Source organism: Natrix helvetica (assembly GCF_964273705.1).
Source record: "Natrix helvetica genome assembly, chromosome: 5".
In the NCBI taxonomy this organism is placed as follows: domain Eukaryota; kingdom Metazoa; phylum Chordata; class Lepidosauria; order Squamata; family Natricidae; genus Natrix; species Natrix helvetica.
Genome location: NC_138551.1, coordinates 37,400,220 through 37,426,562, shown reverse-complemented (window position 1 = coordinate 37,426,562; position 26,343 = coordinate 37,400,220). Strand labels below are relative to the sequence as shown.

The following is a 26,343-nucleotide window of genomic DNA, read 5'->3' as shown; positions in this document are numbered from 1 at the left end:
CTCCCACATACATCCCTGCGGCCAATCCGCTCTCACAGGGAGGGCCTTCTCCTGGTGCCGTCCACGAGGCAATGCCAACGGGCGACACCAAGGAGTAGGGCCTTCTCTGTGATGGGCCCAACCTTCTGGAATGACCTCCCCCTGATATTAGAACCACTACTGACCTCCGCTCCTTCCGACAGAAACTGAAGACACACCTGTTCCGACTGGCTGGTTTGGCATAATTTTAACGTCTACCTCCTGGCATACACATTCTTACTGGTTTTTAGAGGGATATTGTTTTAAATTTAACTTGATATTTTAAACTTTTGTATTGATTTATTTATTAGCTGTACAGTTTGGCATATTTTACCCTCCTCTTATACATGTATTTATATAGTTATTTCTATGTTTTAATCTGTTGTATTTTAATACAGACTGTACACCGCCCCGAGTCCCTTTCGGGAGAGGGGGCGGTATATAAACGCTAATAATAAATAAATAAATAAAATAAATAAATAAATAAATTTTTTAAAAATTGTGAATATCTCATAATGGTCAAAAGGTAAAAATATATCCAATGTTGTCCTCATTTGTTTTTCAGCATTGAAATGTATCCCAGCACAAACAGGGACCAAAGATTTGCCAAAAAAATTATGGCCTCAAGGTGAGACCAAAGAACAGCTGAATTCTGAACTTTATTTACTTGTGGAAATGTGTTTTTTTTTTCCTGACAAATGTTTCCCACAGAATAAACTATTTGATATTCATAATTTCTACCGGCATCATCATCCTATTCATAATATTCTGGAAGATTGTCATAGGTTTTCTCACCAAATGACTGCAATGAGATAATTACAAGTCATAAAGCATCTGTGTGATGTTCTATCTGACCTAATCATGCTTTCTCCCTGCCATTCCAACTGTAATTTCCCATTTTTTGTTGTTGCAAATAGCCTTACTTCCAAAGAAAGCATTGGTCTGCAACCACTGATTGTTTTTAATTTTTAAGAAGCTTATAGAAGACCAAAATGTGGAAAGTCAATTTGGATAAGGATTTCAAGAGATTCCAAGAAAATTAATGACGTATTTATTGATCACAGACCTTGAGTACAAACAGACGTTTATAAAAAACAATAGGATTTCCATCAATGAATACTTTGTTTACAATCACCTGAACATATTTCTGATGTAGACTGAAATATAGTTTATATATAGACATGGTTGCCTAGATTTCTCATTTACGGTATCTTTGTGCCATTGCTTCTATCTACTTTACTAAAAATGATTAGAAGCGATATGCTTTAGGTTTCCATCTTCCTTAATTTACTTTTTTAAAAGAGCTACATTAACATATTCATAGAAATCTCTTGGCACTGGCTGTAAACAATGAATTATGTTCAGGACTGCAGCCAGAAATAAGATATGTCAGAGGTCTATTACCCATTCAATCGAGAATCAGTAAATTGCCCAAGGGCATTTCCTTAAATTGGAAAGGGTAAAATAACTGAAACTGAGGCCCCAAATGTATCTGGAACTCAATCATATTGCTGATTTAGAATATACCAGGCATTTTTTTTTGTAGTTGTCAGACTTAATTTAGCTTTTGCAGACATGAATGGACTGGTTTAAGATTTCAAGATAACAAAGGTTTTCCTTTCCCCCAATTTTTCACCTGCATGCAGCAAGTAGTGTGATTTTTAGGATAACTATCATAAACATTTGGATTTCTGTTAAACTGTAGTACTATAAAGCTGATCCCGGGACTGAAGGAACTCGTTTTTAGGCTTTAAGAGCTAATCCAGATCCGAGATAAGACCTTATGCTTTGATAATGTCATTGTTCTAGTCCAACAGAAAATAGGACAATAAAAACATTCCAACAATGCTTTTATTTTCCATATCGTATTGGACCTTTTTAACTCAGTAGACCACCTGGGTTGGGTTGAGACCCAGGAAAAATATTGCTCTAAGTTACTTCATGGACTTTGGCCTAATATTATTATTTTTTATTTGTATGTAACACAGACATTGTGTCTTGATTCTGTATCTTGTTAGACAACATTAGTTCTTTAGAAAAATGTGAGAGTGAGAGTGAGAGAGAGGTTGATTCTGCAAAATACTAGATGGACTAGATCTTCCGAAACATTACTTTTGTAATTTTGAGCTACATTTATTTCTACCAAGAGGATTTTTCATTTCTTCTGTGTATCACATACTTGTACAAAATAGAATTTTGTTTAAAAACATGGGATGTCTCACAATTTCACTTTGGAGACCAGAAATTATATTTAAAAGTTTTTGGGGAAACAGATAGGTATAAGCAGAGGCAACAATGCAATAAGTATGCTAATATCATCCCTGTGGGTATATTTTTTCTTTTTTCCTTTCTTTATTTCTAAAACATTTGAATGGGTTTATTTTTAAAAAATTAGCCTATTTCATGAGAAAGAAAAGGGCTGTAAACTATAGTGCAAAATTTGTTACTAAGAATTATAATTGATAAGAATTTAAAAGACTCCAGAAACTGTAAAATAGGGCTTAAAAAGATATAAAGTTCTAGTATTGCTGGTTGTCCATTTCTATAATCTGTAGCTTCCAAATACCTTGAAATAATGGCATGTATTTTTAATGTTCTAATACTTAACAAATTATTGCATATGTTCAAGCTGTTTTGGAAATTCTTTCCATCATATTTTTAATCATTAGTGACATGGTAGGATTATAAAAGAATCGTGCAATAATGCATGATTACCAATGATCATATATTCCTATGTGCAAAAGATAACAGCCTTTTGTAACTGCAAATTCTGATGTTTGTTTTTATGGTTTAAAAAACCCAACCTTAATGAATTAAATTTTCAGATATTCTAATATATGTCTTAAATGATATTAGATTATGTGTGTTACTTAAAATGTTTGGATGACTAAAATGCATATAAAGGTTGACCATATGTTCAATCCCATTAATGCACTTACCGGTATATAACTTTTTGAAATGCATATATAACTTCCAGCAGGATTAGATAACCTAAAGCTAATGGGCTGCCTATGGACCAGAATCAGCACTTGGCATTGTTATATTAACCAGGAGACCATATCATTAATGCAAAGTAGTAATGTGGTCCAATTTACTCTGTTGTGATACATGCTCACACATTTCCCATTTGCCACAGGGAGATCAGCTAGTTTCACACTAGAAAGCTCTTCCTGCAATGTCATCCCACCAGGGAAGGTTCAGAGCCAGCAGAAATCTGACTGTCTGTATGAAGAACCAGCTTGTCTTCCCACCAAAGTGGCACCTATTTATCTACTCGCACAGAACATGCTTGAACATATAAACTGGTTAGCAGGCAGAAACTAAGGCAAGTGATGGGAGCACACCTTTCCACACAGCGCTAGGACTTGAACCACTGGAGGAAAGACCATCTCCTGAATCATTAAACCACTACCTTCGCAGAAGGAAGTGGAAGATGGAAATCTGTCAATGAAACAGGATGAATAGATGTGATTTCCTGTTGATTCTTGACAGTAAACAATAACAATAAAATAATATATAATAATATAATATATACAGAAATGGAGGATAAATAGGATAACCACTTCCTTTTCCCTAAAAAGATAGGAAAGGAAAAAAAACAAATAGCCAGACCAAGCAACAAGTTGCCCTTTCTTCAGTGTCATTTTTTTAGAGGAGGCAAGTTAACAATTTTCCCAGACTTGTAATGATATAATATGGACTGGTTTGTTCCTCAATATTCTTTATAATTGGGCCATTCCTTTTATGTGGAAATACTCAGCTGTGCTAACTCTCATCTGCAAACTAAGGTGAGGAAAGAGTTTATCATTTCTTAGTTAGTTAATTGAATTAGGACAATGTTTATTCAGACAAACTGTTTAATAAAATATTCTAGATGGAAACACATATAATATATATATATATATATATATATATATATATATATATGTGTGTGTGTGTGTGTGTGTGTGTGTGTGTGTGTGTGTGTGTGTGTGTGTGTGTTGTATTTGTACTAATAAATAAAGTGAGACTAGTATAGATCTATTTCGAGCTAATTAGCTCTCATCAGCTAGCCATACCCTTTACTGGGATTTGAACCTGGGCTGTATTATATCTTAGCCAGGAGTCTTAGCCACTAAGCCACAGGCTCGCCTCCTTATCAGTTGAGCCAGGGAAATAGGTATTTATCAGTACAAATGCAACACAAATATAAAAAGGCAACATTAAAAATAAAAATATGGTTTTCTGCTTGCATGGTCTTCTGTGATGAGCCGAAGGACAGAAAGAGGGAGTAGTGACCTTCCTCCCATATTTAGGCATACCAGGGGTTGTAACACAAATACATATATATATGTATTATATATACATTATATATATATATAACCAAGTTAAAGCTTACTATATTTAATATCATGAATCACAAGTGAGATTTGTACAGCAACTACTTTATTATTTTCAAATGCAAACTTTTGCATTTAGTTTGCTATTTTACAATTTTACAAACTAGGTATAAAAGACCATAAATAAATGACATAAGTTATGTGTACCTAACATTGATGGAGAAGGAAAAATTACAAATTAAAATAAAATAGAAAATCTATATTTCTATCTGAGACATTGTTCAAATCTGCAAACCCAAGCAATGTACTGTTAAGATTTCTTTTTCCCCCAGTATGGACTAAAGTATCATATGCCTCATACATTCTATTTTTTTAAAACAGTCCTTGCATATTCCAGCATATTTGCAGTGATACAAAAAATAAATGCACTCTCTTTTTTTTACTTCTTAATCTGTCTAATTAATATTCAGGATGCTTTCTTTCTGGTTATGAAAATGCATGTAAAAGAAAAATACTGCTTTGAAGTTCTGGTTACTGGCTAGAACCAGCTTTTTTGTTTTATACATATATATATTTATATATTTATTACACAAATCCATCACAAATTTAATACAGCAAGAAACCTGGACAAACATTAACCAGTGAGGTTGTAAGCAGATATTTCCTTAATGTATAGAGGTTTGCTGTGTTAAAATAATCCTGTTGATGTCTCTTCTGTAACCAGGAAGAAATGAAGGCCAGTTCTATACAGTATTCTGGCTTTTACTGGGCAATGTGTATTGTTTAGTATATTTGATTGCAATTATGTCCTGGCTTTGCAGTCCATGCAGCTCATGGCTCCTTAATAGTGTTTCATGCCTCTTTATTGCCAACAGCACAAATACCTGAGCCCCAAAACTTGGTTTTAGACTTTGCATCCATGAATACAACAAAAAGAGGGTAGAGAGAACTGTAGGGATGGAAGGAGAAAAGGCAAAGATATTTTGATAAAAAATCCCAAAAATGCTAGAAAATTTTAATGCAAAATTTACACATTCTTTTATTTTATTTTTTCTCGCTCAGTAATGTCGGTTTGACTATTCTGTTTCAACTTGCTGTAATGCATTGTATTTCAGCAGAGAAAACTATTCTGCAACCAGAAAACAGATCAAATACATCAATGGCTGAGCTCAAAATATGGAATGGCAGTAAAGTCTCCAGGTTGTCTCCATCCATCTGCTTCCAAAATCGATATATAGAAAAAGAAAAGTCTCCATGGTCTGTCAACCTTTCTAGGAAGGACCAATTATGACAAAGATTATTGTAGCAATGCAGAGAAAATACCCTGGTCACTTTTTTCAAATTAAATGTGTTTTGATCATTTTAAATGTTTTCATATTACTCAGCTGTTTGGGGGAGAATGAATAATATGCTCCACAGTCAGTTTATAAGCCCAGAAATTCTTGCAAATGGCACATGGGATAATTCATTACTGTGAATGGATAAGGATTGCATATTTCTGTTCATTTTCAACAAGTCTTTTCAATACTGTTTTTCCAGGAAAAGAAAAATTGTTCAGTTCAAAGCAACCTGCTGATGGGTGAAGACTTATATTCTCTATCTACTTTACCTTAAGGTATCACTGATTTAATAATGAACAGCCTTGGCAAGACTAATGTTTATCAATGCTGTTCTTTAGCCATAATGGAACTCATGATGGATCACTCCACAACCAAAGTGAAAGTGTCCCTGCTCTAGGCTAGAGAACTAATTTTTAAGGTTAGTGTGGCAGCTACATAAAATATATATAGATACAGAACTGGAACATTCAGGAGTATGTGTGTTTTCTCCCTACTGTTGCATAGCTCACCTACTGGCCTGGTAACTCAACAGCCCAGCCACAAACTGTCAAATTATCTTGAGATGCTATCTGCATATTCACAGGTGGCCCTGTGCAACAGGCAACAAACTTATTACATGTGCATGCATGCATGCACACGTGCGCACATGCACACACACACACACACACACACACACACACACACACTAAAGTCATACATATCCTTACACAATCTTGGAAGAAATAAGTTACTTTCCATTCTATTAAAAATATTGGCATTTTAGCATTGGCACACTTTCCATAAAGTATCGCTGGACTATCATATGCAGTTTCAGCTTTTGTTAACCAAGTTCTGCACAGGGGTACATTGCCTTGGTGTCCTTATGGCTCCGACACTGACATTTGGAGAGACATAGAAATAACATGCAATGGAGAAAAAAAGACACAGCATGTAGGGGTTTGTGTGTGTGTGTGTGTGTGCGTGGTGCATGTGTATATATGTCTGTAGAGCTTTTATACAGTACATTCCTTAAGTGGAAATAAAAGAACTTTATCTGGATCTTATATTTGCTTTTTGTTGCTGACAAAACCTTTTCAAAAGGAAGAAATCCAAAGAGATACTCTTCAGGAAGTAAAAGCTGCTTATTCACGGTCCATTTTCTCTACAGTCAGTGCTGAATAAACTGAGACAATTGAAGGTTCTTGTCTCTAGTCTGTTATCTTCCAGGGTTAAGATGATCACCAGAAAGGCCAGGTTCCAAGAAAGCAGGTTCCATTTTACCTATCAAAGGAAACAAACAAATCCCAAGTCAGAACTTGGTATCTTCGCTATTTTTAATGTCAAAGGGAGAAATAAAATGCATATTTTAAGTTTATCATAGAAATATCCTCCATTGGCTATTTTACTATCTTCCAAATAGTTTTTTCCCGCTCTAAAACAGTTACAATAAATGTATGATTTCAGACACTGGAAACATTGAATGTTTTCAAATGGAAAAGCATCCATTATCTAATTAAAAAGAAAACATAATAATTTTGGAAATAGTGCATTTTGATCTAGGAAAACTGTATTAGGAAAAGATGTAAAACCTTTAGTAGAAGCAGGACTGAGATAGTGAGCTAATGCTTTAATGCATTGCATTTAAAGATAAAGCTATCTTCAACTTATGACCAGTTGTTTTATGACTGTTTTAAGTTTTATGGCCATGGAACAGCGCACTGCTCTCCCTGCAGTCACATGACTGAAGCTTTAAAACTGGTCATTTGGTCATAGGGTTTCATGGTTACATCAAGCAATTCAGCAAAAAAAATGATATAAATGATTGTGATCACTTAACAAGCATATAATTTGCTTAATGACTGCAGCATTCACTTAATGACCACCATGAAAAAGGCCAGAAAATTGCTTCTGGTCACATGGGTGCCTTAACTTACAACCAGACTTCTGGTCTGAATTATTGTCATAAGCTGAAGGCTACCTGTATAAATTAGATCCTTGTCCTGGTTTCATTAACAGCAATGTCTTCTAAATTCTCAACTGAGGATATGGAATGCAATTAGAATCAGACTAGGTAGCAAGCTAAGCAGACCAATAGGCAGATTCATTTACACACTTTTTTTGCAAATAATATTTCACTAAACAGTTGCTATATATATATATATATATATATATATATATATATATATATATATATATATATATATATGTATGTATGTATGTATGTATGTATGTATGTATGTATGTATGTATGTATGTATATACACACACACACACACACACACACACGTATTCACAAATCATATTAAACAAGAAGTTTCAGGAACAAGCAATCTTTGGTGGATCATGTTAAAGCAATTTAAACAGATATTCTGAACATAGATATCAACACATGCATAACACTGGAATCAAATTAACTACATAATAGAAAATAAAACATGAAGACCTGCAATCCAATCTCATCCAGCACAGTTTCAAATGCAGACTGTGCAACACACAGTATACAGCATGTATATTTGGTGGAATACATGCACATTAAGGTATCTATGCATAAATGATATGAAATACACTATATTGCCAAAAGTATTCGCTTACCCATCCATATAATCAGAAGCAGTTGTGAGCGAATACTTTTGGCAATATAGTGTATATAATTTGACTTTTTTTTCCATTCATGACATTTGCCTGATGATCTCCTGACACATTTGTCATCATTGCCCCCTTGTCCCTCCTAACAAGGACCCTTGCACAGCTATGGGTTACATTTAGAAAAATAAATAGATGTAAAATATATGGGCTAAGCTTAAAAAAGCAATATTTAATCTAGAAAATATGCAGTCAGTATGTAAGTTTAATGTAAAGAGTAGAGTCAGACACTTACATGGAAGAAAGTATAGAAAGAGATAAGAGTTATTGTGAAAACCAAAGATGAATAATATGCCTAAAATGTGGGGGGAGGGGGAACTCTACCTATGGTAATTCAGGGCTTCTTGGACAAAGATAGCTATGGCTTTCTGGACAATGAAAACCATGGCTGATGACTTCCAGTATCAAGAAAGGATAAAGAAAACTATCTAAAAGGAATGTGATAACTTTAAGGGAAACAGATAAATCAGAACAATTATATTTATTTATCACATTTTCAAATCACCTGACAATATCTAAAATATATTCTTTCAAAGAAGCTTTAGAATGGCCAAAATACTCCTGTATTTGGGCCACTATAAATGGAGAGATTGAAAAAATAGAATGGTCAGAATAAAAGTGAGGTAAAGATTCAAATTCTCTCCAGAACTGCTTTATCTGAAATACTAAATAAGAGAACGGAAGGTTTGGAATAGGTGATGGCAGAAATCAAAATAAGAGGCTGAAGTCTTGAACAACTTGAGATGTGTTCCTAATAACACTTTGTCAATTTAAAATGAAGACTTAGAAAAGGTCATTATTGAAAAAAAAACCTGACAAATGAAAAATCTGAGTTATGCCAAAGACAAATATGTTGTTTTCCTTTCTTTTCTATATTTCTTATTCTAAGAAGACCAATTTAATGTTGATTAGTATTAGCTACTAGAAGTAGAACAAGTTGATGAAACTGACGGCCATTGAGATATGATATTCTTCTTATAGATCTCCATCATCTTGCATCATATGGGATGCAAAAAGCCATTTTGAACTAGTGAATATATGTGGTGTTAGGCAAACCGAAAACCAGTTTAGTGTAGTGATTAAAGTAATGTCCAAAAGATTGTGAGTCCACTCTAGGCATGAAAAACTGGTTTGGTATCTTAGGCCAGTCACTCTCAGGGTTATTGTTATAGGGAAAATAGGAGGAGAAATGGATATTATTTGGGTTTGCCTTATTATTTTAAAAACTAATAGGTGTGATATAAAAATATTTAAAAACTCTAAAGCATTTTTAAAAATAGTGTAATGTTTGTTAACAAAATGGTATTAAAATAATTGGCTTTTAAAAAATGAAAGTACATCCTTCCAAATAGGAAATATTTGTGGATAATTCTAGAAAGGGGGGTGGGGAGGGAGAGATAGACAGAGAGAGAGAGAATGAAAGGAAGGTTTTATTAAGCTGTCACACTGCATTTGGACAGTATGCAAATTTAGCATCTATTCCCAACAACTTGATTTCAAAAACTCATTCATGAGAGAAACTTGTGGTTAAAATCAACAGCTTGTTGTTATAACTGACAAGAATTGATGACAGTGATGTTAGAAATATGGCAGGTTTTACTTGTGTAATTCACTAAGTCCTCTGTCTTCCTAGCACATCAAATTCAATTGTCATTTATAGGTTATTATGAAACTAGAAACTATTGTCACAAATAGTAGAACTACAGATCAGAGGGCAACCAAAATTTAATTCATTGAAAATGATGTTGCTATTCTGAAAATAAATTTAGTTGAAATGGCTTCCAAAGGAGACTTTTGCTTCATGGTATTTCTATTACGTGCACTAATTTATGTGGCTGTACATCTTCTGTTACAAATTATCTCATAATCTGAATTTATAGATGAAATTTCTATGCATGCTTATCTGGGATTATGTCTCATTCAGTTCTATAAGACCACAAGACATGTATGTACATATGTATGTATTTTGTATGTACATTAACATAGAGTAACATACATACATGTATGTATATATTATGTGGGGTTTTTTTTTAAATGGGACTGTCCAACTCCAGAACAACTTTAGGCAGTTTAAAAATTAAAAATATAACAAAATAAAAGCCAAATATATCAAGAAAAAGAATACCACTGACTGGAAGAGAGAGCAAAAGTATAAAACAGTAAAAAGAAAAAAGTAAAATCAAATCAAAGGGCTTCAATCATTTTAACTCAATAATTGCCTGGGGGGAATAGCTATGTGTTTAGTAGTTTGAAGAAAATCAAAGTATGGAAGCACCATGAATCTCTGGGGAAAGAATCATTCCACAATGCTGGAGCCATCACTGAGAAGCCATGCTTCTTAGGTTCCTTAGGATAATGGATTCATATTTAATTCTTATCTAGGTAGCTTACAAAACCTCAAAAAAGTTAAAACATTTAAAAACATAACATATACAACATGGACTAAAACAAACATGACAATAAAAAGAAACCACAACAGGGAGCTTCTAAACATATTCCCTTAGATCTGGATCAGAATAGGTATAAATAATTTTCTGGAATTCCAGGAGCATACTCATTCTGACTGACCTCACCACATAGGTAAACATAAATAGAAACAAGCCACTCAAGTAACCAGGTCCTGTGTTACTCAGGCTTTATATGTTGAGGGGTCTTTGGTGCTCTATGAGCTTGCTTGTTTTCCTGCAAAAGTTTCATTACCCAAACTAGGTTACATCATCAGTATTAGGCTTTATAGGTGATAATCAACATTTTGAATTGCACCCAGAAACCAACACATTACAAACAGTACAGCTCATGAAACAGTGGGGACATGTTCTCATACTTTCATTGTTCATGTCATTATCTTCTAGAAATGTATCTCAATGTAGAATGTATTATAATAATTCAGTCAGGAGAGACCAAGGCATGAGTGGCTATCTGAAGGGCCAGATAGCTTTAATCATTCAGGAGATACCGTGATTGAACAGATGGCCAAGTTTAAGATTGGAAGATCTTGTCCACTTCCTCAAGAGCTACAAACTCTCTACAGACAATCTTACAAGCCATATGTCGAGCACATCATCTGGACCTGTCAACTTGGCGTTCCACTCCAAATAATTTCAAGTAACAAATAGCTAAATTATAGACAATCTTGGAATATTTAGCACTTTCTCAACTCCAAGTAATGTTAAGATAAAGTTAACAACACTTTTTCATATTCATTTATCATATTATTTTATATGTAAGTAATGAATTTTAAATTTGAATTTATGATATTTTCTAGATTATTTTGGCACCGTCAGCCCCAAAACATACTTCTTATTATTTTGGTTCTACAATTCTGCAATAAGTCATTTAAGATAAATTGACTGTATCGGTTGATTTAAAGAAAGCAAAATCAATCATTTAAAATGCTTTGCAGGTAGTTATTATCTTAAGACTGATTGTTTAACAACGTTTTGGAAATAGGAGAGCTTCAATGTATGATGGCCTTGGAAAGGGTGGCATATGGCCTAGAGCACTTTGTGCAGTGTGGCACTGCCCCTCTAGTACTCATGTGAATACATTTCAGGTGCTTGGCAGCTGGCTCACTGTTATTACCAGCTGCATCATCTCGAGTCCCTTTGGGGAGAGGGGGCGGTATAAAAATCTAAATAAAAGTAAAGTAAGTGGTCATCTAACCATGATTTTCAACATTTTCTGCGGCTTTCCAGCATTGTTTGCCAATGTATACTTGGGATATGGATTCAGACTGATCACCATGTGATTCACTTTAAAAACATGGTGAAGATGTTTAACTTATGCTTGATCTAGACAACTAAAATAGGAAAATATAGTTTTATATATATATGCAAACAGCTCCAAATTTAAAGAATATGGATATGTATTTTTGAATCCGTTTCCCCCCTGTAATCTTTTAATATACAGTTGTTTAAGTTTCCATGTGAATCATCCCATGCTTTCCAGCAAACAAATAAGTATAAAAGCGAGAATTTCATGGCTCAGTTTGCACAAAATGACAATCATTACAAATATGTAAACAAATTATTAAGGGGAAATGGAGCCAGTTTGTGATATCACAATCTCCTATTAAGCACAGAAAAAATATATAATAAACATCCTTTATGATTTCCACTTCATAAATGCATTAATGAAAATTGAAACAACAGGTATAGAATACTTCCACTGACCTTTTCAGTATTGTCAGTGGCCTCTTGAAGGACGGTTAGATGCAGATTTGGGAAATCCATTATTAAGAATGGCTGACTAGTAAGATGATTTCTAGAACCATGACAGATATACTCAGTATAATGCAACAGCAACCAACATTCTTCCCTCGATAAAAGAAAATAAATAAATCCAGTAATCCATGAAGGTTGCTCCCTGTCTTTCTTAGATTGCAAGTGGATAAATCTTGAGAGGCACTGATCATCCAAATATTTTCCTTTAAGCTTTCTGCAGAGTACCATGGATGCCTAGAATATGCCAACATTTCCTGGTTCAGAAGATTCTTTGTTCCAATAAAAGATGAAAGGGGGGGGGGGAATGGTTTATCCACAGATCAAACACAATAATTGTAATCCCATGGCTGCTGGGGAGAACAACAGTATTTCCTTTGTTTAATCGCAGTATCTGGCAGGAAACACAGCTTCAGAACTTGAATGGATGTTTTATAGATACAAGTATATTACATAATGCTGATCCACATATAAGTGTATTCCAGGAAACAATTTGTTCCAGGCTTGTTCTCAAATGACGACCTGTCATTATTGTAGGTTCCCTCCTTGCAACACTATTAGCAATCTTTATATATCAAACAGTGCTGCAAATCATTATTATTGTTATTTCAATGGCAAGGAGAAGAAGTAAAAAAGTGCAGTTCTTCAATTAAAGTGCATGGATGAGGTAAACTAATTTCAAGAGTTTAGAGTTTATTCAGTACTGTCTCAAACTGGAACCATTCTGCCATGCATTTGTTGCATTTGGGTCCTCATTGCTTGGACGCTGTTCAAAATCTTATTCTGGTGTGCAATGGCAGTAATTCCGATTCTTGCCAGGTCTCTACATGAATTTAAAAAAAAAGGAATGAGCCAAAAAATAAGATCTTTATGCCAAATATATACATATCATTATCAATAACCAATAAATAATAAAAAGGAAAATCAAAGTGAATTTATATACATTCTTAATTAAATGTCCTGATGTGTTGTATTCTCTGTGTTTTATTGAGGTTTATTATAACATAAAATACACTGAAAATAAGCTGGGACAAGTAATGGGAGCTCACTCTATTACACGGCACTAGGGATTCGAACGGCTGAACTGCTGATCTTTCTGAACTATAAGCTCAGCGTCTTAGCCACTGAGCCACTGCGTCCCTATAACTTCTAACCTAATTACCCATAATTTCCAGCATGGTAAAATATTAATATAGCTTAAAATTTTACATTACTTATAATTATTATAGTCCTATTCTAGTACTACACAATTATTAAATCTTCAAACTAAATTCTAAAATTTCATTTTTGTGTATTTCAAGTATAAAGCCAGAAGCAATTTCCCAATCGAATGTCTGAGTGCACTGTAGAAGGTATTTTCAAATCATACCAATTTCAATATTTCACTATTAAAGACATACCAACATTCTAATGACTGATTAAATGTAATCTGATTAAATACAGTTTTATACTTTATTTTGTTAACACTGCTGAGTACTTACTCCTGGTTCATATGCACCACAGCCTCTAAGGTAGTATAGCTGGCAGCTGTGAAGTTATCCTTATATCGTTCCATTTTAATAGCCTGAAGCCAATCACCAACAGAAACTACACTTGAGAATTCAGGAGAACTTGGATCCAGCAAAGCAGTATTAGGCCTAGGACCAAAGATAAGCATATTGTTTTAATTAACAAGGAAGGCATCTAGATTTTAAGCTTTTCAATTATTTTGTATAATTAGAGGTGTAAGATGTATGCACATTTTCTGGGGGAAATGGTCTGTATTTTGGTTTGATGGGTAAGACTTTAAATTTGTGAACGGTTGAAATATACACAATTCTTATTTTTAAAGCAATCTTTAACACAATAAAAATAAATAGAGACTGATCCAGTGTTGAAGCTGTCAAAGGTTTTGATGCCTAACAGAGGACAGAAGCCTCCAACTCATAGAACATCACACCGTCTGCTAGAGAGACGTTTCCTGAGGTTGTGCTCCAGCATGAGTCCAAAAGCTCAGAAGACAAAACTTCTAGTCCCGGTGACTGACCCAGATTGGATCCTGCAAAAAAATCTTCATTAATAATACAGATGAGGTTCTAAGGAAGATGGTGAATTGTGAATGAATTACGTCCTCTCCCATATAGCCTGTATCAAACATTAAAAAAACCAATATTCACTACATACACAAATGTTGATTTAATAGATATGAAACATCAGTGATGAAAAGTGTAGCCCTTCATACAATCTGGAAGTGCAGAACTTAGAAAAAGCTTCCATCAGGCCTCTTCCTGGCCAGATATAGAAGTTAAATATTTCCAAAATGAAGGAATAATAGTTATAGTCAAGTAAAAAATTAATAATGATAATAATGTATACATATATATTAGATTGATAATATGAGATTTTATATAAATTGTAAGTGAGGACTATGGAGAGAATGAACAAAAGTTTTGTAACTAACTGAATGTAACTGGAAGATGTTTTTATGTTTTGTATGTGTAAGTTTGTCTTTAAAAAAGAACAATTCTTTAAAAAAAGTTAAATATTTCCATACAAAGCAGGTACAGGGAAGAATTAATCTATTTTACTCAATTTCTGACAAGTATGTATGTATGTATGTATGTATGTACGTACGTATGTATATATGCAAAATGCTAGCATTGACCACATACAGCTTCAATTTTTGTCTTTTCAATTGCAATTTCTACTTTTTAATGTCATGTAATGTAAAGTTAAACTTTACCTTTAAATTTTAATGTGGAAATACCATATAATAATAGAAACGTTTACATGTTGTGTACTATTTTTAAATAAACCACAACAAATATTTATTATTATTAAAATAAACAAAAATTTAGGGCTTTTATTTATTTCAAGTGTGGGTAATCAAAGATTGCAAGCATCTTGTATGAGAAGAATATTCCTTTTAATCTTTATCTTTGCCAATGCTTTTTGACAGCCTTAAAAGAACACTTCTTCTTTGGTAGCCTGTGTTGTTCAAAGCTATACCTAAATATACACATCCATTCATTTCAGGATATTTAATGCTGGTGTTAAAAGGAACTTCATAACAATAAGCACTGGAGATCAGATTATACATGACAGGAAAAGCTATAATAGTCTAAGATATATGCTTATCAGAAAATTGGAATCAAATATTGCTGGTAAAGATTAAACACCTGATAATATACAGGCCTTCCTTCTTAAATAATCAAATAATGACATTTGTCATAGTACAGGTGCAGTTAGAACCAACTAGAAGAAATAAGAAGATAGCTACTTTTCGGAATGTAAAATTAAAATGTTTGTTTTTAAAAACAACTCTTTCTTAAACATGTATTGTGAGAATTTAAATTTAATATTGTTCATCTCTCTATTCATTTAATGCATCTGACTGAACTAATTTAGGGGTGTGGAGTTTCTCTTGAGATAAAGATATTCACTTTTTGGAATATTTTGTTTTCTTATCACCTTTTCTCTCTGGCTAGTCATGACATCTTGTTCCGGAGACACATGATTGCTTATGCTCTTTAGGAGAATTCTCTGTTCCTTGTAATAAGAGGTATTAAAATAATTAAAAAAATTGTAAAAAATATATTAAATTTCAATTAATCTCAGCTGAATGGAAGATCTCTCTATTTATTACTGTGGCTGTGGCAATATTACTTCAATTAGAGTTACATTAAAAGTTGTGTCACTATTACATTAAAAACATGATATGAAAAATTGGAGGTTTCCACTAAAATGTTATATTAGCTATGGTCCAAAGTATCTGATATACAAATGGTGGTTTATGTTTTGAGGTGCTACTAGGATAGGACTGTAAAATTTTAGGTGTCACTAAAATTTTGATGGTTATCCAGATTGTGGTAGTCCAATTATGGTAGCCTATTTAGAGAAGGGAAAATAATTACATGTTTCAATCTAAATCTGAATTATACTGGGTGAAAACTCTATTTTAGTCTACTCTATTCAGAATACCACTCATGATTTGAAATTAAAGTTTTTCCCAGCCTTACTGGAAGACCGATACATAAGTTTGAGCTAGGAACAGTTGCATGAAAGAAGATCTCATGCTCTGCTACTGGAGTAAAAATATGATTCATGAGTTGGGAACTGGAGGAGCTAGGGATTGTAGGCTTGGGAAAGCCTTCTGCCAACTTCCTACTGTGAAATTCAACTTCAGGTAGGTTTCTAACATAAGCCGCAATTTACAATGATGCATGAATAGAGTAAATTGCAAATTATCCCAGCTGCATCCAAGGGAGCCTACTACTTCTTTTGCTTGACAGAAAGAAAAGGTGACCTATTCAAATTGCTTCATTAAAAGGCATTTAAATGAAAAATTAACAACCATATTCTAAATTTTAGTCTTCTAAAGTCATCATTTTTCACAGAAAAGCCTTCTCAGACAAACTAGCTACCGCCAATTTGGTTCAGATCTGTTTGTGTGTAAATTTCATTACGCCCAGCCAGTTCAGCCAAAAACTATGTTGGCTAAGGATGAGTTTGTGATATTACATATCAGACTACATCATGTCAGAAAAGGGTAAAAAAAATAAGATTTGTCATCAATGACCATTTCTACTGATGGTTTTGGCTGGCTCCTTTCCACCCACTGCTCTGGACTCTTTTACACGGACTTCCCTTCAGGCAAGCTGCTCAAGGCAATTGTGACTTTCATTTGGGATGTGTGAATAACAATGCATTCCATTCTGCTTTATATATTTTCTATTCCACTGAAAGTATTACAGATTATTCTGTGCATGCATGTTTGTGTTGGCTGGAACCAGAAAGCTTTCTATATAGAGAGTACACCCCAATATTAGATACTTTCAGTCATAAAAGAAAAAAAGTTCAGGCACAGCTGCCAAGGCAGCTACTTAGTTTTAAAGGTAAAGGTATTGTTTTAAATAGTGATTAACTTCTAACCTAAAGGTAAAGATAAAGGTTCTCCTCGTACATATGTGCTAGTCCTTCCCGACTCTAGAGAGCGGTGATCATCTCCGTTTCAAAGCCGAAGAGCCAATGCTGTCCGAAGACATCTCTGTGGTCCTGTGGCTGGCATGACTAAATGCCAAAGGCACAGAGAATGCTGTCACCTTCCCACCAAAGTTGGTTCCTATTTTTCTACTTGCATTTTACATGCTTTCAAACTGCTAGGTTGGCAGAAGCTGGGACAAGTAACAGGAGCTCACTCCATTACAATACAATACAATACAATACAATACAATACAATACAATACAATACAATACAATACAATACAATACAATACAATACAATACAATACAATACTAGAGTTGGAAGGGACCTTGGAGGTCTTCTAGTCCAACTCCCTGCCTAGGCAGGAAACCCTATACCATTTCAGACAGATAGCTACCCAACATCTTCTTAAAGACTTCCAGTGTTGGGGCATTCACAACTTCTGGAGGCAAGCTGTTCCACTGATTAATTGTTCTAACTGTCAGAAAATTTCTCCTTAGTTCCAAGTTGCTTCTCTCCTTGATTAGTTTCCACCCATTGCTTCTTGTTTGGGTGGAAACTAATCAAGGAGAGGAGCAACTTAGAAATGAGGAGAAATTTCCTGATAGTTAGAACAATTAATTATGTGGCACTAGGGATTCAACCCGCCGAACTGCCAATCTTTCTGATCAACAAGCTCAACATCTTAGCCACTGAGCCTCCACATCCCTTAGATTACATTGGCATAATTATTAGATTCCTGCCAGGACCTTGTATCCATGAAAGAACCATCAGAACAGGATCACAATTAAAATGCACATACAATATTTATTTTAATACCGTGGAAATGTAAATGGTAAATTTATAGAGTACGGTTATTTGGGGAAGTAATATTAAGTATATCTACTATTTTATACTGGTAAAATATAAGTACTCTGATCAAAATTCAGTTTAGCACAACTGTTGAGCTGAATTACAGTTAGCTGTCACTACCAATACTTTCCTTCATCCATTACCATTAGAAAAATACAACTGACCTGGAGTTTTCTGAGCCTGTCCTCTTCAAGCTATTGGGATTGCGGATGAGTTTATCTAACATGTTGACAATCTGTCCAAATTTAGGTCTATCACTACGTTCTTTCTGCCAACAATCCAGCATTAATTGATGTAGAGCGACAGGGCAGTCCATTGGGGGTGGAAGCCGATATCCTTCTTCAATGGCTTTAATAACCTAAGAAACATAGTAAAACAATATTTTAGGAGACATTTTAATTCAGAGAAGATAAAACAAAGCAAGTTTCATTCAGTTTTGGCATCAATCAAAAATTATGTTTATATAAGAAACCCATCAATATATTCTTATTCAGCCACTAGTAGTATTAAAATAATAGAGAGTAATGTCATATGAAATATACAGATAATAAACATAGGCCAAAATATACACCTTAAAATTGGGATTAGAGAAAAATGGTTAGATAACAGCATAATGCCAGAATACTTTTAAAAAGTTGTTAGATTGTGATAGAGGTTTAACTGTTGTGTTTCACGATGCCCGTAATTACATATTTATGAGAAGAGTGGCTATGTAAATTTGGCAAATAAGACAAATATCATTTCAACTACAAAAAGGTAAAATAAAGGAGTTTGTAATTACATTCTAGTTACCTTGTTATTGGGCAAAATGTCTATTAAACAATGTATTTGTGAAAATTTATAAAATAGTATACATCTTGATAGAATCCCCCTATTAAGAAGTCATGATTTAATACGATCTAAACATGATCATGACCATGAAAAAGAGGGGGACATAATTTAACTTGACTTGCATAAAATCCTAGTATACAAAATAGCACAATGAAAATAAACTATTCAAATATTAGGTCCAGAGACGACTGAAGAATTCTACTCAAGGGTTGGTTTTACATCAAGGCCGGATGTCAAATGATGTATTCGGGACTCCATTCTAGCCCTGATATCATTCAACATATTTATAAATGTCTTGGTAAAATTTAAGTAATATGATTATCTGATTTATCTTCCAATTCGTAGATGATATAAAAAATGGAGACATAGCAAACACTATAGAGACCAATATCAAGATTCAGGGGGATATTGGCAAGTTAGAACAATGAAATTAACAAGATGATTTTCTACAAGAAAAATGTAAAATATTTCATTTAGGCAAAAAAAAATCAAAGACATGATTGTAAGATGGGCAAGACCATATTGGACAGAATTACAGCATCAAGATCAAGAGAAGCCATTGTTTCTCTCTATTCAGTTATGGTCAGAGTATAAGGAGAATAAGTGGTTAAGTCCTGGGTATTACATTTTAAGAAGGAGATTGATGAATGGAAGTATTTCCAGAGGTCAGTGTCCAATATGATAAGGGACTAGGGGGGAAAGTTTATGAAACTCATTTGGAATCATTTTATATCTTAACCCCAGAAAAGAATGTGGAATGTATGACAGCTATATTCAAATATCCAAAGGGCAATTATGTAGAATAGAAAGCAGAAGTGTTCCAGAGAACAAAACATTAAACAATGGACTTAAGTTACAAGGAAATTCATTGTTTCTGGGCATCAGAAATTATTTCCAAATAGTCAGAGTTTTCAACAATAGAACAATCCTGATCAAATGTGGACTCTTATTTGCTAAAATATTGGATCACAGGCTGGTTGAGATCTGCTTAGGATACCATAATTGAGAATTTGATGAGATATTCTCCAAAGTTTCTTTTAAATCAGCCTCATATCCTATGATTCTATCCTGCCATAGAATTTTTTTTTCTAAGTCTCAAATACTCCCCCACACACACACACCGCCCCAAGAAAGGGCAATGGAAATGTACTTTAAGGAGTATGCCTATTAAAAATGCTCAGCAACTGTATTAAAAGTTTTGTTGTTCCAGGGATCATTGATCTTCTGGCTGCCAGTGAAACTCTGAAGAGATCAACATATAGCCATATACATTCCATGAACCAGACTACAGTTCAACTGTTGTATAATGGTTTGCATCAGTCTCACTCTTAGTAACACCTGGCTCTTTTTAAGTTACCCAAATCTGTCCATCATGAAATGCAGGAGTGGCGTAATTGCTCAGTACCCTGTACCCCAAAAGGCCAGCTGCAAATTATCCTATTATGGAGTGTGTAATGCTATATGTGTATGGTCATTAACTATGGCAATATGATCTCAAACCAGTTTGCATAAAAATCACATAAACTCTTCCATACATGTATCTCATTATCATATTTGCCTATTTGGCAAAGCTACTGAGAATAAGCTCATGTATAATCAAGACCCAGCTTCCAACTGCTGGGCATGTCTAGTTCACAATACTTCATACCATCACAGCTGGCACTAATGGGCACTCTTGCTGGCAATCTTTACAGACTGAAGAAAGATTAATTGGCCACACACTTTGATTCACACAACCATACAATTTGTTTCACATGAAGAGTAGTTCAGGCACAATGGCTAGCAATGTGGATTCATACTTCTAAATGGCCACCAAACATTAAGAGAAGAGTGTTGTCTTTGAGGTTTCTAGAAATTGCACCCTCTTCACGAAAATAAAATTAATAACTTTCCAAGTCTTATTTACATTCAAATGGAGAGAAAAAAAGATGGAACCCCACTGTCACTAGTAAGCATTTTCTCCATCTAAGTGACAATTCGAATGCTGTGAGAATTTTTAAAATCTTTTCTGGTAAAGGGCTTTTTTTTCCCAATTCAATTTTTATTATGGTCATGGACCAGCAGAGAAAAAAATTAAACATTAAAATAAAGCAAAATTGTACAGAACCAAACAGCACAAGGCATAATAATATATTATACTTCAGGGTGAAATCAATGGGTGATCAAAGTTTGCCTAATTTGACAGACAAAATTTAGTTATATTAAGGGAAATTGAATCTTACTGATCCAACAATAGTCAACAATTGTAGTTTTTCATAGAAATGATCAGAGTTTCCAGCATATTTAATCAAATAAGGTTATATGTCTGTGACGCACAGACTCACAGGGGGCAATACAACAAGACATGAGCTGTGGTTTCAATGTCCAAAGGGGCACAACTCCAGTAAAAGGCATCAGAACTGCACTACAGTCTAATTAATCTTGACATTCTTTTAATTGGACAATAAGAACAAAAGGACAGCACTATATCTACTTTTCTTGTTGATAAGAATTTGTGTTTATAAAATGCCTCTGATACATTTTTTTCCACATTAAATGTTAGTGATTTTGTTTATTCGGAGTCAAAAGCACAGGATCATCCTGTTCTAATACTGTCCATTCTGAATAGCTGTACTCTCTTAATTCTGCTACTTAAAATCCCTTATCTTCAAAGTGTGTGCATGATCTTATACAGTTATTTTATGTTTTATATCACTAAGATAAAATGTGTCCCTTTCTATATTTCATTTTTGAAGGATAAAAAGACATCTGACTGATGTGATAAAACACATTTTTAAACATCAGTAACCTTTAACTTCTATTAATGGGTGAACATCTTAAATTACCCATTTTTTGGGGGGTAAAATTAGGGTACTTCCAATTGATGACAAAGGGTTCTCTGTTTTATATCTCAAGAGTAAAGGAAGCAAGAAATGTTGAGCTGTTTATAAATCAATCAGATAATGCTTATTTCTTATCTCACTTAATTTTCTTCTTTTTCAGATTGTTCTGTCATATTGCAGTTGCATTCAGTCTCATTTAGAAAAACAGAAATGTTATTAACTCCCACTTGGAATGAAGTATTCCAGATGTTAGAGTAAAAAGAACTTACATAATGTACAAAGGGTCATTGGCTAAAGCTCATTTATTAATGTACTCCAAGGAGATATCTTCTGATGTTGTTATTCCTCAAACTTTTTGCACAATAAATAATAATAAAAGCATCAATAAAATTGTCAGCTCAAAATAGGAGTTAAACTCACATTAGGTTCAAAATATCAATGGAAAACTTGCTTTATAGATATAATAAAATATTTTCAAGTGAAAAAGGTTATACAGAATCAATATCAACAATTTCATCTCCACAGTTTGAAATGTTTTATAAATGGAAACATTTATTTTGGAGGCAATGCATTCCTTCCTTCTTATGGTATGATTAAAATATGTAAATTGACTACTTAACTGCCTATATGTATACCTATAAAATATGTTGCAAAATCTCCAGCAGCCAGATATTTCAAGTTTTCTCACTTATTTCTCTGTCTTGTCAACATTTCTCCTTCCTACACATTGTAGGAATCTTACACATCCTACAATCTTACACATTGCTGTAAGGTGTGAGATATTTTTTAAAGGGTAGATGTATGGATGAATGAATTATTCCCTTCCTGACCAACAACAACAGAAGCAAAGCTCATCAGCAGTCCCTTCAATCATTGCCTTGATATTTTCCCATTCTCTAATCAATTTCACACACTTCAGAAAATCTGCTGGAAGTTCGGGCACTTCCAGTTAATTTCTCACCATGACTTTTTTTCTGCTTTGTATAATTTGTAAGAAATTTCATTTGATGGCATCCCACAAATAAAAATGGAAATGAATTAGGCTCATAGTCTTTTGATTGTCTTGGTCCAATCCAAGTTCACTCTTTACAGGCAATTATGGATAGTCTTTCATGGCATGAGTCCAGGTTTCTTGAGGGAATTTCTCATCCCACTGGAATTGGCCCATCCCACTGTGCTGGCAGAAGACTCAGCCCATTTATTCTGGTGATTTGGGTCCAGAAGAAGAGCCTCACTGCTGTTGCACCTGCCCACTTGCCCCAGTATAAGGTTGGCTTCCTGACCTTCGACAGGATCCTAAAGACCTGGTTCTGTTAGCTAGCTCAGGGCTCCAATGGTGGAACATTGCACTAGGGTAGAGTGGAGATGGTTGATCAATTAACAACAGATCCCACCCGCAATCCTATCCTGCCCCTGCCCTCCCCATAATTGCACCACAGCATTTGGCTTGATTTAACTTAATGTTTTAGAATATTTATATTTATCTTTCATGATTGTAAGTTGCCCAGAGCTACCTTGTGGTAATATGGAGTGTCAGTAAATTTTATAAATAAATAAATAAATGGAGAGCAACTTTCTGATCAAATACATCTTATCAAAATTGTATTTATCCCAACACAAAATATGCTCCATTACCTTCAACTATAGAGTGGTAAAAAAAATCTAGTACTGTTTCTGGGATCAGAAGGTTGCCCTATGGGCCACTTAAACTAAGAAAGAAAAATGCCCAAGTGATGTAGACTGTTATCAACATCTCAACAGTTCCTAGTTTCTTACAGGAGTTCTGGCACCTTTTCCCCCATTTAGATTCATTTAGATCCAATGCAACCCTACCTTTCTAACTTTTTATAAACTGCTAAAACCTGGTGGTGTTCTCTCTCTCTCTCTCTCTCTCTCTCTCTCTCTCTCTCTCTCTCTCCTTCCCTCCCTCCCTCCCTCTCTTTCTCTCTCTCTCTCTCTCTCCCTCTCTATCTCTCTCTTATATTGTGGAGGTGGCTAGCCTTGAAAATAAAATATCACATTACACTGAATAAAATGATTGTGCTATAGTCTCACTTATGTTCAATTCCAACATCATGGCAACTTATCACAAAAAGTAGTTCCCATGATGGTGACAGACACTTACATCTTGATTGGACATATCCCAATAAGGCCTCTCTCCATATGACATCACTTCCCACATGACAATTCCATAGCTCCAGACATCACTAGCCGATGTAAATTTACGATAGGCAATTGCTTCCGGTGCAGTCCATCGGATAGGAATCTTACCACCCTACAAGTAAATTAACAGAAGCATTTATACAACTGCAAATACTTAAGGTTTGTTTATTCATTTATATAGGCTTACAATTATATAGAATTACTTATATAAAGAAACAGAACATTAAATTAAAAGATAACAGAACAATCCGTCTCCCCACCACAACTCCCCCAAAAGACATACTTTTTTTATAAGCAAAATAAATTTGGAAGCAAGCAGACTTAAGCATGAAAAGTTCAACCTCTTCATCAGAAAGAAAAGAAATAGTTTTCTCATCTTTGTGCATACCTCAAATGGTATATAAAGTATGAGGTAAGTATATAGGTGAGGAAGATATAATACAGGTAGCTGTCAACTTAAGATCACAATTGAGCCCAAAATGTCTGTTACTAAATGAGACATTTGTTAAATGAATTTTGCCCTATTTTATGACTCTTCTTTCCCCAGTTGTTAAGTGAATCACTGAAGTGGTTAAGTTAGTGACATGGTTGTTAAGTGAATCTGGCTTCCCACTTTGCCTGTCAGATGGTCACAAAAGATAAGCTCATGAACCCAGGACATTGCAACCCTCATAAATGGGAATGAGTTACCAAGTTTCTGAATTTTGATAGTGTGATCATGGGGATACTGCAATGGTTGTAGGCAGTGACATGCGGTGAAGTTTATACCTGGTGAGGCAACAATTTTTTTAGACTTGTGGACTTCAACTCCCAGAATTCCATAGTCAGGCATGCTCAGTGGCGACCTGCCGCCCTCCGCCCTGGGATTCGGCCACGGCACCGCCTACCAGAGCTGCGCGGAATCCGGGGCGCGCTTGTCGGGTGAGGGCAGTGCAGATGGGGAGCGGACGGAGCGGAGGAAGCCTCTCCCCCCCCCTCGAGTCTAGGGCAGCGAATCATTCGATAGGAAACTTGCCTCTTGGAAGGAATGACTCGGCTTGGCTCCTGCTTTGTCTCTCCTGCCTCTTCGCTTCTCCGTTCGGTCGTTGGGCGGCAGATCGAAAGCGGAAGCCAAGCTGGGTCATTCCTCCCAAAAGGCAAGTTTCCCATCGAATGACTCGCTGCCCTGATGATGAGAAGTTAGGCTGTGCCTCACTTGCCTCACCTGACTGCACGTCACTGGTTGTAGGTGATAAGTCACTTTTTTTACTGATGTAACTTCAAATGGTTATCACATGAACTGTTGTAAGTTGAGGACTACCTGTAAACATTTCAGTGGTTGGAGTGGGTTTTCAGGGTCCTGCTAAAGAAAGGGAAGCCTAAGACCTTATTTTGCGCTTTTATTTATGATCAGGCCTTGCAGATTATTAGGCATACATTTGCTATTTAAATGACACAAAACTGTTTGTTCCTTGTAAGAAAAATGCTGATTGAGTTCATGTTTTCTCAATTTTATAGAATTCTGCTTTTACACTGGGCTCTGTTTTTTATTTATGAGGAGAAAAGAAGATCAAGTGTTGCTGGCAGGGACTCAAAATCATAAAATGGTCTTATGCATTACATTGCTATAGAGTTTGAGCTTTTGTTTTATTGTTTGTTATTAGTATTGGTATTACATTGCACTGTGCATATGTATTGTATATGTCTATGTGTGGGTGTGTACACAAACAACAATGTATTGCTTTCTCTGCTTAGAGCTACATTAATGTACTGTGAGGTCCAGGCTCTCTGAGCCTGAGTTGTTTTCTTTCAGACATTTCATTATAAAACTAGGTAATATCACCAGAGCTAGACTGCTAGTTGTGACCTAGTTTGGTAGTGAAAAGGCTGGAATAAAAGCTCAGAAAGGATCAAGGATCAGTTCAACCCTGAGTGACACATATTCTTCTTCTATCAGTACATTAATTTGCTAAACTCACAAAATATGGTTTTATAAGATTAGCATTTCATTCCTATCATTTAGGTCAGGGGTGTCCAAACTTGGGAACTTTAAGACTTGTGGACTTCAACTCCCAGAATTCCCCAGCCAGCCATGCTGGCTGGGGAATTCTGGGAGTTGAAGTCCACAAGTCTTAAAGTTCCCAAGTTTGGACACCCCTGATTTTGGTGGTTGCTAGCAGGAACTATGCTACTGTAATCTTTCTTGTGTGCCAG

At 34.8% G+C, this 26,343-nt stretch overlaps 1 protein-coding gene across 2 annotated transcripts in view; it reads right to left on the bottom strand.

The window, feature by feature from the left end:
• Positions 1–4,405: 4,405 nt before the first annotated feature.
• Positions 4,406–26,343, bottom strand: part of EPHA4 (EPH receptor A4) — a 163,874-nt gene continuing 141,936 nt past the window's right edge. For both annotated transcript variants that reach the window (XM_081956369.1, XM_081956370.1), the window contains 5 exons: positions 24,113–24,262; positions 18,499–18,692; positions 14,001–14,156; positions 12,472–13,342; positions 4,406–6,937 (listed from right to left, as the gene is read on the bottom strand). In XM_081956369.1, coding sequence (XP_081812495.1) covers positions 13,228–13,342; positions 14,001–14,156; positions 18,499–18,692; positions 24,113–24,262 — 615 coding nt within the window. In that variant the 3' untranslated portion in view covers positions 4,406–6,937; positions 12,472–13,227. The remainder of the gene's footprint in view (positions 6,938–12,471; positions 13,343–14,000; positions 14,157–18,498; positions 18,693–24,112; positions 24,263–26,343) is intronic.